General features: G+C 39.8%; 1 protein-coding gene across 3 annotated transcripts in view; it reads left to right on the plus strand.

Moving 5' to 3' along the window:
* The first annotated feature begins 1,231 nt into the window (after window positions 1-1,231).
* The window catches only part of LOC309556320 (enoyl-CoA hydratase EchA19-like), a 109,755-nt gene continuing 98,310 nt past the window's right edge, over window positions 1,232-12,676 (plus strand). For 2 of the 3 annotated variants that reach the window (XR_014225315.1, XM_082258765.1), the window contains exon 1: window positions 1,232-1,365. Coding sequence is in view for 1 of the 3 variants with exons in the window: in XM_082258765.1 (XP_082114891.1) it covers window positions 1,242-1,365 (124 nt within the window). In the remaining 2 variants the exon portion in view is untranslated. Of the gene's footprint in view, window positions 1,366-5,272; window positions 5,336-12,676 lie in introns of those variants that run through there. The other variant, XM_082258766.1, reaches the window with a different exon arrangement.

Raw genomic sequence — 12,676 nt, forward strand, 5'->3', positions numbered from 1 at the left:
TTTTGGTAATGACAGTAAACAAGAAAAATAAATATGGTGAATCTCCCTACTGGGGGACACAAAAAGCAATGAAATCCTAACAGCTCTATCCAAAAGTTATGCTTTTAAACCCTCAAGAGGAGTAAGGTGGTACCTTAGATGGTCCTTTTCTTTAAATTGTCCCTTTCTGTCTCCTATGGCAGGTCCCCAAGCCTTTGCCCTGCTGCCACCTATTTAAAGGGGTGTTTCCTTTAGCTGGGTGGGCGAAAGAGACACCCGTTTATGCCCTTTGCCGATCTGAGTGTGTTTATAGACTCAGACCGCTTGCCAGGCCATGCCCATGCTCTTATCTTTTTCCAACAAATTGACTGACAACAGCAGAAGCCTACTTCTTCTGCCTTATAACAGAAGGTAAAAAAGCCCAGCACATACAGTAGTAGCACTTTAAACATAAGTGCTCCCTACATTTAAAGTGGTATGTCAGAATAATGAGTATGCAGCCATTGCAGACTCTGTAGTTTTTAAAATGTTGTCTTTGCAGAAAAATTTTTAAGTTTAGAGCATACCCTGTATTGATCAACTTAAAGTGGATGTAAACCCTCACATATACACAGTGAAATGAACAGCCTGGGATGATACACATGATGAAACAAATCTTCCTACATAAGTTTTATTTGTATATCTGCTGTCTACAGCTTTCTACACTGTTTAGAAAGTGAACATTGCGTTACAATTTTTTCTTCCTGTTCCAGCACTGGAGTCTGGGCATACACTGTGTGACAGCTGATTTGAGGAAAGGCACACAACCCCCTCCACATAGGCAGAGGAAGGAAGAAACATGCAGAACTGTGCTGTGAATAGACAAACTCTCTGTTAATCTATCTCTGTGCATCCAACTCGACACAAATTTCCAACTGCTTTTATCTCCTGTGTTGGAGAACTTGTCAGAAGTTATCATGCTGATAACAGAGGAACGGAGCAGCAGAAAGACACAGGACTTAGGGCTTTGGAGATAGATAAGTAAACACTACATCTATATGTGCCCAGGTCAAATTTCATGAATGGGATTTACATCCACTTTAAAGTGTTAGTTCACCTTTAATGATATTTGGCAATATACAGTATATGACACTTGGTTTTTAGTGCTTCTAGAAATCTAACCAAAGATTTGCTCTTCCAAAATGTTGCTGTACTTATGTCAGCTTTATAAGCTTACTAATAATGTTCTGAATTTCCTTTTCATTCAGCGCTCCAATTTTGGGATGCTTGTAAACCGTGTATTTAGACTGCAGCTCTGGAAATCTTGGACATTGTCTTCAGAAGCCATCACTGCTGTACTTTCTAGTAAGAAAAAGCTGTTCTCCAGTAATTCTGATCAGTTAAGAGGTATGTACCTGAGAAACCCTAGAATCTGTGTTTCAAATGGTATGCTAACATAAACCTGTTATATTTAAGAAAATAATCTGTTGCTAAACCTCATTTTTAAGGCATCTACTTGCAGAAAATTCCCATGAATATGTAAAGAAATAGTCATGATACGGGAGGAAAGCTTTTTTTGTTTTGTGGAAGCTGCTTTGCACTACAGCACCCAGAACTGCAGAATATCTGGGCACTCTAATGCTTAGGGCCCAAAAGTGACAGGATAATTCCAGCTCCAACTAGAGACGCAGAGCAGTGATGCAAGGATGTATCAATAAATGTAATCGTATGACTATTATTGCTCCCACTAACACATGTGATTTGAGGCTTATTCTTATTCCTACTTTCAGCGACAACATGGGGCTTATTTTACTCCCTGTGTCATTAAAGTCTGGAATAATACTATACCCGCTTGCCAACAAATATTGTTTATTTTACATCCACTGACATTAACAATTAAATCTTATTCCGAGAGATAGCTGTCTTTATTTATTGTTTTATCATATGTGTTCCTTGAACCTCAGCAGGTCAGAAGCTAAATCCTTTGTTATACCACTTGCAACTCATGGCTCTCTGTTGGTCACAGAAGCACAGCACATTGTACTCTAGGATGCAGGAGGCATGATAAGGCCAGAGTTCAGACCTGAAAGTTGGAGATTGCCATTTTCAAATAGAGTTGTCAAGCTACGTGTTTCCTTGAAATGCTTAGCACAATGAAGAATGTATGTACAGGCACCACTAAATTGGCTATGCTGGCTTAATAATTTTTTTTTCTTTAAACTAGTTAGTCTTAAGGCCTCATGCATTGTGTTGATTGGAGATTGGAACTGTACACTGCCCAGATTAGTGTTTTTCAATGGCAGGTACAGCCAAGTGTTTACAATCAGCTGCGAACAAATCAGTGACAGTGACACTGTCCACATCTGTCTGGGGTTCTTTATATGCAATTTCACATGGAGCAATTACCTGCTTTTAGGGATAGATATGTGCTCCTGAATGAAGACCATTCGTATCCAGGGGCACACATTTGTCTTGGGTAGTCGATCGATGTGCTATTTCATGTTAACAGCCTTGGCGAGTGACAGCCTGTAATTGATTAGTACAGGCTTCCTGCCCACAGCTGAAGGAAAACTGGATATATCCACCATTACACCTCCTACCCACCTTAAGCCTAGTACAATCTTCTATTTTTTTATTTTTTTTCCGCTCAGGTCGGAGCCGCATTACTAACAATCCGATGTTAGTACAGCAATCCTCCCTGCTGAGCTATTGTTTTCTGACAGGGGGATGACCCCCCTCCCCCCGCCTGGACACTCAGGTCATGCTGAGAGCTCCGACAGGGAGCTGGTTGGCAGACCTCTCGGACAACGGCCGGCTTGTCGGACCAGCTGCCGTACACACAGGCCGTATCTCGGCTGGTTTCCATTATGCTGGCCGACATTCCGCCCACGTGTACTAGGCTTTAGAGTGGAAGAGTGATGCACAGGTCTGAGAGTCGATTAGGTGTGCTGATACAAAGGGGCAGCAAAGAGACCAGAGGAATGACCTCATCAGTCTGCTGTCCTTTCACTGTCTAGTCAGCAGGAAGGGGAGCAAACACCACAATATTCCTTAACTGTAGGTATTATCATCCACCTGATTGGGCAGTCTTGGGGTTTTTTAAATCTCAGAAATGGATAAACAGACTTAAAAACCCTTTGACAGTCAAATTACTTTCCTTATTTCAAACAAATACAAAGAGATTTTCAAGCTTAAACTTACCAACCAGTCAGTTTGAGCTTGGAAATCTCTTTGTATTTGTTTTACATACATCACCCTTCCAGTGCTCCCTGCTACAAAGACCAGTTATAGGTGGGGGCAGTGGGCACTTTTTTGTACTTTCCTTATTTTTTACATATTTTATACAGTGCATCCTGAAAGTATTCACAACGCTTCACTTTTTCCACATTTTGTTATGTTACGGCTTATTCCTAAATGAATTAAATGTATTATTTTCCTCAAAATTCTACAAACAATACCCCATAATGACTACGTGAAAGAAGTTTGTTTGAAATCTTTGCAAATTTATTAAAAATAAAAAAACAAAAATTCCCATGTACGTAAGTATCCACAGCCTTTGCTCAATACTTTGTTGAAGCACCTTTGCCACCAATTACAGCCTTAAGTCTTTTTAAGTATGATGCTACAAGCTTGGCACACCTTTTTTTGGGCAGTTTTTTCCATTCTTCTTTGCAGGACACCTCAAGCTCCATCAGGTTGGATGGGGAGCGTCGGTGCACAGCCATTTTAAGATCTCTCCAGAGATGTTCAAACATGTTCAAGTCTGGATTCTAGCTTGGCCACTCAAGGACATGAACAGAGCTGTTCCGTAGCCAATCCTTTGTTATCTTGGCTGTGTGCTTAGGGTCATTGTCCTGTTGTAAGATGAACCTTCGCCCCAGTCTGAGGTCCAGAGCCCTCTGGAGCAGGGTTTCATTAAGGATGCCCCTGTAAATTGCTGCATTCATCTTTCACTCGATCCTGACTAGTCTCCCATTTTCTTGCCGCTAAAATACATCCGCACAGCATGATGCTGCAGGGATCATATTGGCCAGGTGATGAGCGGTGCCTGGTTTCCTCCAGACATGACGCTTGCCATTCAGGCCAAAGAGTTCAATCTTTGTCTCATCAGACCAGATAATTTTGTTTCTCATGGTCTGAGAGTCCTTGAGGTGCCTTTTGGCAAACCTCCAGGTGGGCTATCGTGTGCCTTTTACTGTGGAGTGGCCTCCGTCTGGCCACTCTACCATACAGGCCTGATTGGTGGAATGTTGCAGAGATGGTTGTTCTTCTGGAAGGTTCTCCTCTCAGAGAAATGCTGGAGCTCGGTCAGTGTGACCATCAGGTTCTTGGTAACCTCCTGACTAAGACCCTTCTCCCCCCATCACTCAGTTTGGCCAGGTGGCCCACTCTAGGAAGAGTCCTGGTGGTTCCAAAATTCTTTCATTTACGGATTATGGAGGCCACTGTGCTCATTGGGACCTTCAATGCTGCAGAAATTTTTCCGTACCCTTCCCCAGATCTGTGCCTCAACACAATCCTGTCTCAGAGGTCTGGAGACAATTCCTCAGACTTCATGGCTTGGTTTGTGCTCTGACATGCGCCGCTAAATGTGAGACCTTATATAGATAGGTTTGTGCCTTTCCAAATTATTTCCAGTCAACTGAATTTACCACAGGTGGACTACAATATAAGTAAAAACATTATTGGATCAGTAGAAACAGAATGCACCTGAGCTCAATTTTCAGTATCATGGCAAAGGCTGTGAATACTTATCTACATGTGATTTTCTTTGTTTTTTATTTTTAATTAATTTGCAAAGATTTCAAACAAACTTCTTTCATGTTGTCATTATCGGGTATTGTTTGTATAATTTTGAGGAAAATAATGAATTGAATCCATTGGAATAAGGCTGTAACAACAAAATATGCAAAAAGTGAAGTGTGTATACTTTCCGGATGCACTGTATGTTTAGTTAGCTGTTGCCTGGAGCTCAGCAAGCGTAACCTGTGTTACAAAATGCACAGAAACAGTACATGAGTTAAAATATGTTATTTCTTATAGTATGCCTTCCCATGGTAGATCCAGTTACCATAATATGTGCGCCATAGTATGTACGGAGCCAGCTACAGGCTAAACTGGAAGCCTCTTCACATCATTTCTGCGCACTAATAATTGGACGTTGGTGCCATTGTGATGCCTGATACAGTACGAACAGTGTCCTTATTCACATAGGCAGAACATTACAGAAGTATACAGTGAGAATGACAGTGCAGGTTGTTATCATGTGAGCGTTTGGACTATGGATAGCTTAGTAGTGTGAACTTTGTTCATGTTCTGAGCTTTACAGAATACACTTTTGTCAAAGGCTGAACTCTGAAGTGATTTATTCAGTCAGGTATATTTTGTATGTGATATTATCTTCTTGCAAAAAATATTATTTACTACCATGTCAGTATTTATTGTTAGATTGTTGTTGTGAGAAGAGAACTGCATTACTGACCTTATTAGAATTTTAAAATGTAAAGCTAAAACAATTGGAATCTTATTTTTATCTACTCTGAGAAACAGGCTAATAAATATGTCTGCTTTCCTGGTAATTGGTGATTATCTGTAAAAGTGAGTAAATTAAAAAAACAATGGGTAAAAATAAGAAAACTGCTGTTAATAATTAGCAAAATGTGAACTATTATTACTATACTATAAGAGTAACCTGGGCAGGAGCCCTCTATTAGAGTATGACTGATTTCCACTCTAAAGCAAAGTGGAGATAGTATTAAGTTTATAGTGATGGTGTACATTAGCAGGAATATGCTGTATATACAGGTGTGTGTGTATGTATGTGTGTGTATATATATATATATATATATATATATAATACATGAAAGCAACTAAATGTGTACTGTCCCAATAGACATGCAGTGAAAGTGCAAGATAAAATCCAAAACATTGTGTTCAAATATATTTTCTCAGTGAACTTTTAGTCCCGGTTCACACTGCCAAGTCGTGCTCCATTCTGTGCAATGGAACCGTTCTAATCAGAGCGACTAAAGTTGCTCCGACTTAGAAAAAGATTCCTACATTGACTTACATTATAGAAGTTGTTTGCAAGCCGCGAGGAAGTCGTGCTGCACGGGGCGGCTCAAAGTCGCTTTTGTTGAATTTATGATTGATACTTTGTTTTGTAATGTTTCATTGACACATGTACACTGAGTTTATTTATCTAGAAAGCTGTACTGGTTGAAGATTTTGCTTTCACTGTTTTCACATACCATCAAATTACTGTATTTGGTAAACTGTTTTCACATACCATCAAATTACTGTATTTTGGTAAACTGGTGTTGAATCTATATCATAGTGCGAAAGGGTTTGCCACCAAATTTTGTATACTTTCTTTTATGTTGTTACTGCAGGTTTTGAAAATTACAAGGAGGCTTCAGTTGCTGTAGACAAGACACCTGGCTCTTTTTTTAACCTTTTTGTTTAGCAGCGTCCTTAGCAACATCCTTGGAGTTTTCCAGTCAGGCTTTATGAAGTATGTAAATGCCTATACCAATACCAAGGGCATTATTCAACTTTGCTGCACAGTTTGTTTTTTCTACAGACACTCCTAATCTGCATAGGCAGTTATTATGTAAAGACGAACTAACCCTTTAGCCTGAGTTCACACTGCAAAACACTGCATGTATTTTGCACAGGAATCGCAGCACATTACTGTGTGAACTATATGCAGTGTCTCTGGGGTGCGATTTCATTCTCACCAAACTGGTACAGGACCCTATTGTTATGCACACCAAAATCGGATCGCATAATGGCTTGTTTCCACCGAGCTTTCTGGTATGGTTCGGTACGGTACGCTATTTATGCCGTTTCCATTATGAATGGTATCCTAATTCCTAACTGTACCGTACCACTTTTTGGTACCCTTTCATTGGGGTACCAAGCACATTAGTACCGTACCAACAGGGTGGAGCTACACTCTGCAGAACTTTGATTGGTTGACAGAGAATCGTCTATCACAGCTTTCCTGCTACACCACGCCTATCATGAAAGGGTACTATTGGCAGTGGAAACGCAATGTGTACCGTTCCCAAACCGTACCGTACTGAACCGAACCGTACCGTACCACTCAGTGGAAACGAGGCATAAGTGTTCACACCCATGCGATCCTGTTCCCGCAAATCACGCTGCATTTTGTGTATGTTAACTTAACATACACTGCGCAATTGGTTCGCACGGACGGGTTGCGATTTAGATGCTGTGCCGAATCCGCAGCAAATTTGCTGTGAATTCACACCACTTCTAGTGTGAACCCAGTCTTAAAGCAATCATAGTCAGTCTGTCATAGTCAGTAATCATAGTCAGTGAAACACTTTGTGGATGATGCTAAATGCCTTGATAGGATTCTTTGACAATACTCAGAAGTACTTGTTATCACTTGGGGCTATAGACCTCCATGGCCCAACTGATGTAAGTATCCTTACATCAGCGGTGGATAAGACTGTGTATTGCCACTCTGAAAGACTTCATATTTAATCTAATATCATCCACGTCGTTCGCCGTCAGTTTTGAGATGAACCACATACATAGCCTTTTTTTTAAGTGCCTGCTGTTGGTCAAAGTTAAACAAGTGAAATTAATATAATGATTTTTTTTCCTTTGTTTAACTAATGTATCTGATGTGGAACAGATCCAGGTACTTACAGTTAACACTAGTGAGTGCATAAAGGGTGGAACCGCATAGTTAAGATGTGACATGGCCATTTACTGTTAAGCATTGCTCGTCTCTAGTGCACTGAACTGACAACCCTACACCATGTCTAAAAAGTACAGACTGCTGTATGGTTTGTGTTTCTCCCATTTCTCCCTGTTGTGTGCACCATTTAAGTCATCAGCATGGCAGATGTTTAAATTGCGTCATTGAGTCATCTGTAATAGATTGATTTAGGAATGACAATGTTTAACTTGGTTTCAGGTTCACAGTTTGTTTTGAAAATATATAATTATTCTGTTTCACATTGCATTGGCAGAGATAGCAAGCTGGAGACATTCCAAGTAGAGCACATTGGTAATAAAATATATTTTTACAATATATTGCTGTTGAGACTGGATGCCACGCTAGCAGTGAAGAATGAAACTACGGTGTAAAGCTTCACCGCAAAAGCCAGGGAAGCATGGGTAGATCCCCTTTTTGCCTTCCCTTAGACTTAGAGCTACTATCAGGACTTGGTTGTATGGATTGAGTTGCTGGTTAGTAGAAGGTAATACTGAACCAATAACAAGAAGAAAAGAAGCATAGGCTTGGAAAATCTAGGTCAGCCCAAGTATATATTTTATGCAGTACCCAATTAGCAGACAGGGTAGTGCACCAGCAACAATGGTAGGTGCAAGTACTTAAAAAACAGAATTTGATGAAAAATCAATGTTCTTCCAGGTATGTACAGTATGTATAACTTAGACATGGAAAAGCTGCATCATGTCATCTTTCAGCAGACCTCTGTTTTAATGTCAGAAAAAAATTGAGAAGTTGGGACTTTAAATGAGAGACATTGCAAGGCTGGTTGGACAAAAAATGAATACATTTATTGATACATACATACATACATACATATATAATAATATAAAATACATAATGATAAGGAAACTGGTAAGTGGTCCCCAGATCCAGGTACATATCCATCAACAAAGCAAAGATTCCAAAAGATAAAAAGTATTGTGATACAAATCATGACATCATGGGACTCAATGCGTTTAGTGGACTGTGTATGCCACTTCTTCAGGAGTATATGTATGATATGTATCTAAAAAATAAATGGGTATAAGGAAATTGCAACTATGATGATGAAGGGAACAGGAAGAAGGGAGAGGGGGAGGGACAAAGCTCCCAAAATCCCAAACTTACATAAAAGTTCTCATGGCACCAACACTGAATGTAAAGACACGACCATGAGTGCCTTCCATGGGAGTTGAGGGCACATAGGGAAGGCAGGCAAGGAGAGATGCCACACACGTGGTGAGTCTGGGTGGTTCAAAAGTATTGGCAGTAACAACATAATGGTATCTAAAAAGAATAAGGTATATAAAGTGCATGTAAGTAAAAATACATGATGTTACTTGCAAAAAATATATGAAGTAAAGTTCTGTTTTAATGTCAGCTAAAAGTCTTGGGATATAGGATACAAGACAAGGGCTAAAATATTTACTTTGTTCTGAAGAAAGCATTATCTGAGATCCTTCCATTGTCTGCCATGTAAACATAATTCTTGGCAGTTTGTTACATGATCTCCGTTGAAGTGAAGGATCTAGAGTTCAGATTGGCTGATCCTCTTTCTTTTAGCAACTTTGTTTACTTAGCTCTCCTCCTGTCAGGGTATTTCCTGTGTATATGTGGGTGATTGGAGAGGAGCGGCCTAGACACCAACAGAGTCTTTCACCTACCACCTACAATTGGGATGCAACCCATTGGAAGCAATTGCTTTTATACCTTCCACACGGTAACTTGCTGCTAGGCAGCCTCAAGCGGCACCAGTCCAACAGAAGAGCCTGTATGACTTAGTGTTCACCTTTTTTCTCACAGTGCTGCTGTTCAAGGAATTACAGGAGGCTGATATCAGAGCACATTCAGGTACTAAGTACAGGGGTACTTTGAGTACAGGTTCATGTTAATATATGATTATTGTTATGCAGATTGGATAAGGGTGATTAGAGACGCAATTCACGCTTGATACAATTTTCTTTCCTGCAACCACAAGTTGCAGGACAGAAAATTGTTTTATTCCCCCATCAATACAGTCAATGTTAATGAGGGAATCCTTCCCACTGCTCTATTGTAGTCTGACAGTTGGAGGTTTCCCACCTGTCAGAATACAGTGATCACTACCGGCAGCTATAGCCACCTGCGTTGGTCCCATTAAAAAAAAAAAAAATGACAGGCCGGTTGTACTGAATTTAATTGATGGATCAAAATCAGTACAACTGACCTGCCCAAAGATGCATCGAAATTTGGCAGGTTCCTGCTGAACCAGCAGTTCATTCCCTCTATGCTTAGCATGATCGATGTGACATGAGATGTGAGTTGAATAGATAAGACATTTTCATAAATATGCTATAATTAACAACAGGTGACAAAAGGGAGTCATATATAGACGGTATGTACATTTATTTTAAAGTGGCATTAAACAGAAAAGTAAACATTTATTAAACTGCAGCATTTCAATTATTAGATGTGATGGCTGCATTTGTTTTCTTTTTTAGGCTCTCTTTCTTCCATTTTCGTCTTGTGATCCAACCAGTAAGTCTGTTGTTTTTCAAAAGATCACACTCTCCTGCAGAATTTAACAGTTACAGAGACAAACCATTTTACAATAACAACAATAACAGGGGTGCTTACTATGATCAGCTTTTTTTTTTTTTTTTTTTTATTCATGCAAAACCTTTATCCTCAAAAGGGAAAAAAAACAGTTTGCTGTAACCTAAGCAGTTATAAAGTATTAGCTGGAGTTATCCTTCAATTTGTTAGTGTATCTAAATCTGCTAGTACATCTAACACTACCCTCCTCTCCCACACTGACAATGCTGCTGTCCAAAGGTGCCCCTGTGTTCATTCATCGAAAGTCGCGGCACTCTAATATAGCGGGTGTGTTACTGGTCAGATGACCAGGTGGAAATAGAGGGAAAAAAGCCTTAGAAAAGAAAACTAATGCAGCCACCTCATCTTTTGATTGGTAAGTTGCAAAATATTACATTGTTGACTTTGGATTTAATATCACTTGTCTAAAGTGCTTATTAATGTTTTATTTATGTGTATCTTTTGGTTAGAAGTACAGATTGTCTCCATCTCTTATACATAATATTGTTTCCAGTTTCTATCACACAGACAATGAAGCAAACATATTACTACAGTATGTATAGGAAACAAGAAGTTAAAATTGGACATTCGGGACTCCCGCTCCATAGTTACATCTTGCCAGGATAGACGGATATTTGTTTGCATAAATAAACTTGTTGACGTCTGAACTTAGCAGTGCTTCTACCTGAACGCCCACATCATTCTATTTTTGTAGCTGTGGTTATCCACAGCACAGCCAACATAAATAGTTCTTAAACCTGAGGTTCAGTTGGTCCACACAAAAACAAGATCATTCTGTTGAATAAAGCAGATGGCATCATTTAAAAACGTGCAAACCACTTACCTGGCCATTTTCCCGAACCACTGATATCTGCAGGTCACAATACACCTTGCATGCTAAACCACATTTCCTTCCTGCTACTTTTCTTAGCTGAATGACGACAAACAAGGAAGAATGAATTCTTGCTGTTTTAGGGATTTACCATATACAGGTATATGGATCATTTTAATACAAGCTTATCACATTTTTTTATTTTTTTTATTTTGCAACTTGTATTATAAAAGTATAGAGCCTACATACATGGGAAAGCATACAAATGCAAAGAAGAATATGTTTTCCCAATGGGGCTTCAACTCTGCCCACCACTGCAAGGCCAAAGTATTGTGCATTAAACCAGCATATATACAGTAGACACTGCAACCAGCCTGGTAAACTGCACCTTTCTTCTTTTTGCTAGCATCAAACAGATGTGTCATTCTTGATTTTTGTATTTGATGTAAACACACGCCTGAAGTCTTCAGCTGCCTTGCTAGCCTGTGTTCACACTAGGGCAGCTTCAAAGTCGTCCAACTCTGAAGCCGCCCTGTGCAGCGTGATTTCAGCGGGGCTTGCATACGACTTCTCTAATAGAAGTCAATGCAAGTCGCCCCCAAAGTAGTGCAGGAACCTTTTTCTAAGTCGGAGCGACTTGAGTTGCTCTGATTAGAATGGTTCCATTGCACTGAATGGAGCGTGACTTGTCAGGCGGCTAAGTCGCCTGACAAGTTGCCCCAGTGTGAACCCAGGCTAAACGGTCACCTAACCCCCACCATTACCCCCTTTATAACAGCACACATTTCCTCACTCCTGCACTGTTTTACTTGTGTGAAATAATTCTTTGGCAACACATCAAGAAAGGTGGGCTATAGAAAGGTAGTGGCATGGTGATGACTACTTCCAATTCCTTGATTAATGTTTTTTTTTCTCAGGTATCTAGGTGTTCTGCTTCGACCTATCCCTGCTTTCTTATCACTGGCAGAGAGTACACCAGGAATGCAAACACTTCCCCTGTAATTACTAACAAATATATTTATTTGTTCTATATATATTTTAAATTTAGATCGAGTCAATGCCTTATTTGCCTTTTATCATGCAGAGTACATGTGCAACACTTATGTTTTTTGTTCCTCGCCAGGAAAATACAGTGGCTTGGTGGAAGGGATTCTCTTGTCAACACTGTCTGTGTTGATGGGGGAATCAAGCAACCCGTGGTTGCAGGAAATACATTTTTCCATCTATGGAACAAAAGCAAAGTAGATCTATTCCACTGGATCCCGTGACAGTTGTAAGAGGTGTGATTTCCCCTAATTTGAAGGAGATCTCCATTCACTCCTGTTTGTGTCCCCTGGGATAGAAAGAGTAAGAACATCTCTGATGGAGACACAGCAGAAAAAGCGGCCAGAGGGTTCTAATCCTTCCCAACTTTTTAAAACAAAATATGTTTTAAAATTATTTCTTCAAGTTTTCTAATACTGATAATACTGCATAGAAACTCTCATGTTTTATTAAGATAAACTGTTAGTAAAGGAAAGTTCCATCCATGCCACAGTTCAAAAGCTGCAAAATCTTGG

This window comes from Pelophylax lessonae (assembly GCF_965119305.1).
Source record: "Pelophylax lessonae genome assembly, chromosome: 5".
Lineage (NCBI taxonomy): Eukaryota > Metazoa > Chordata > Amphibia > Anura > Ranidae > Pelophylax > Pelophylax lessonae.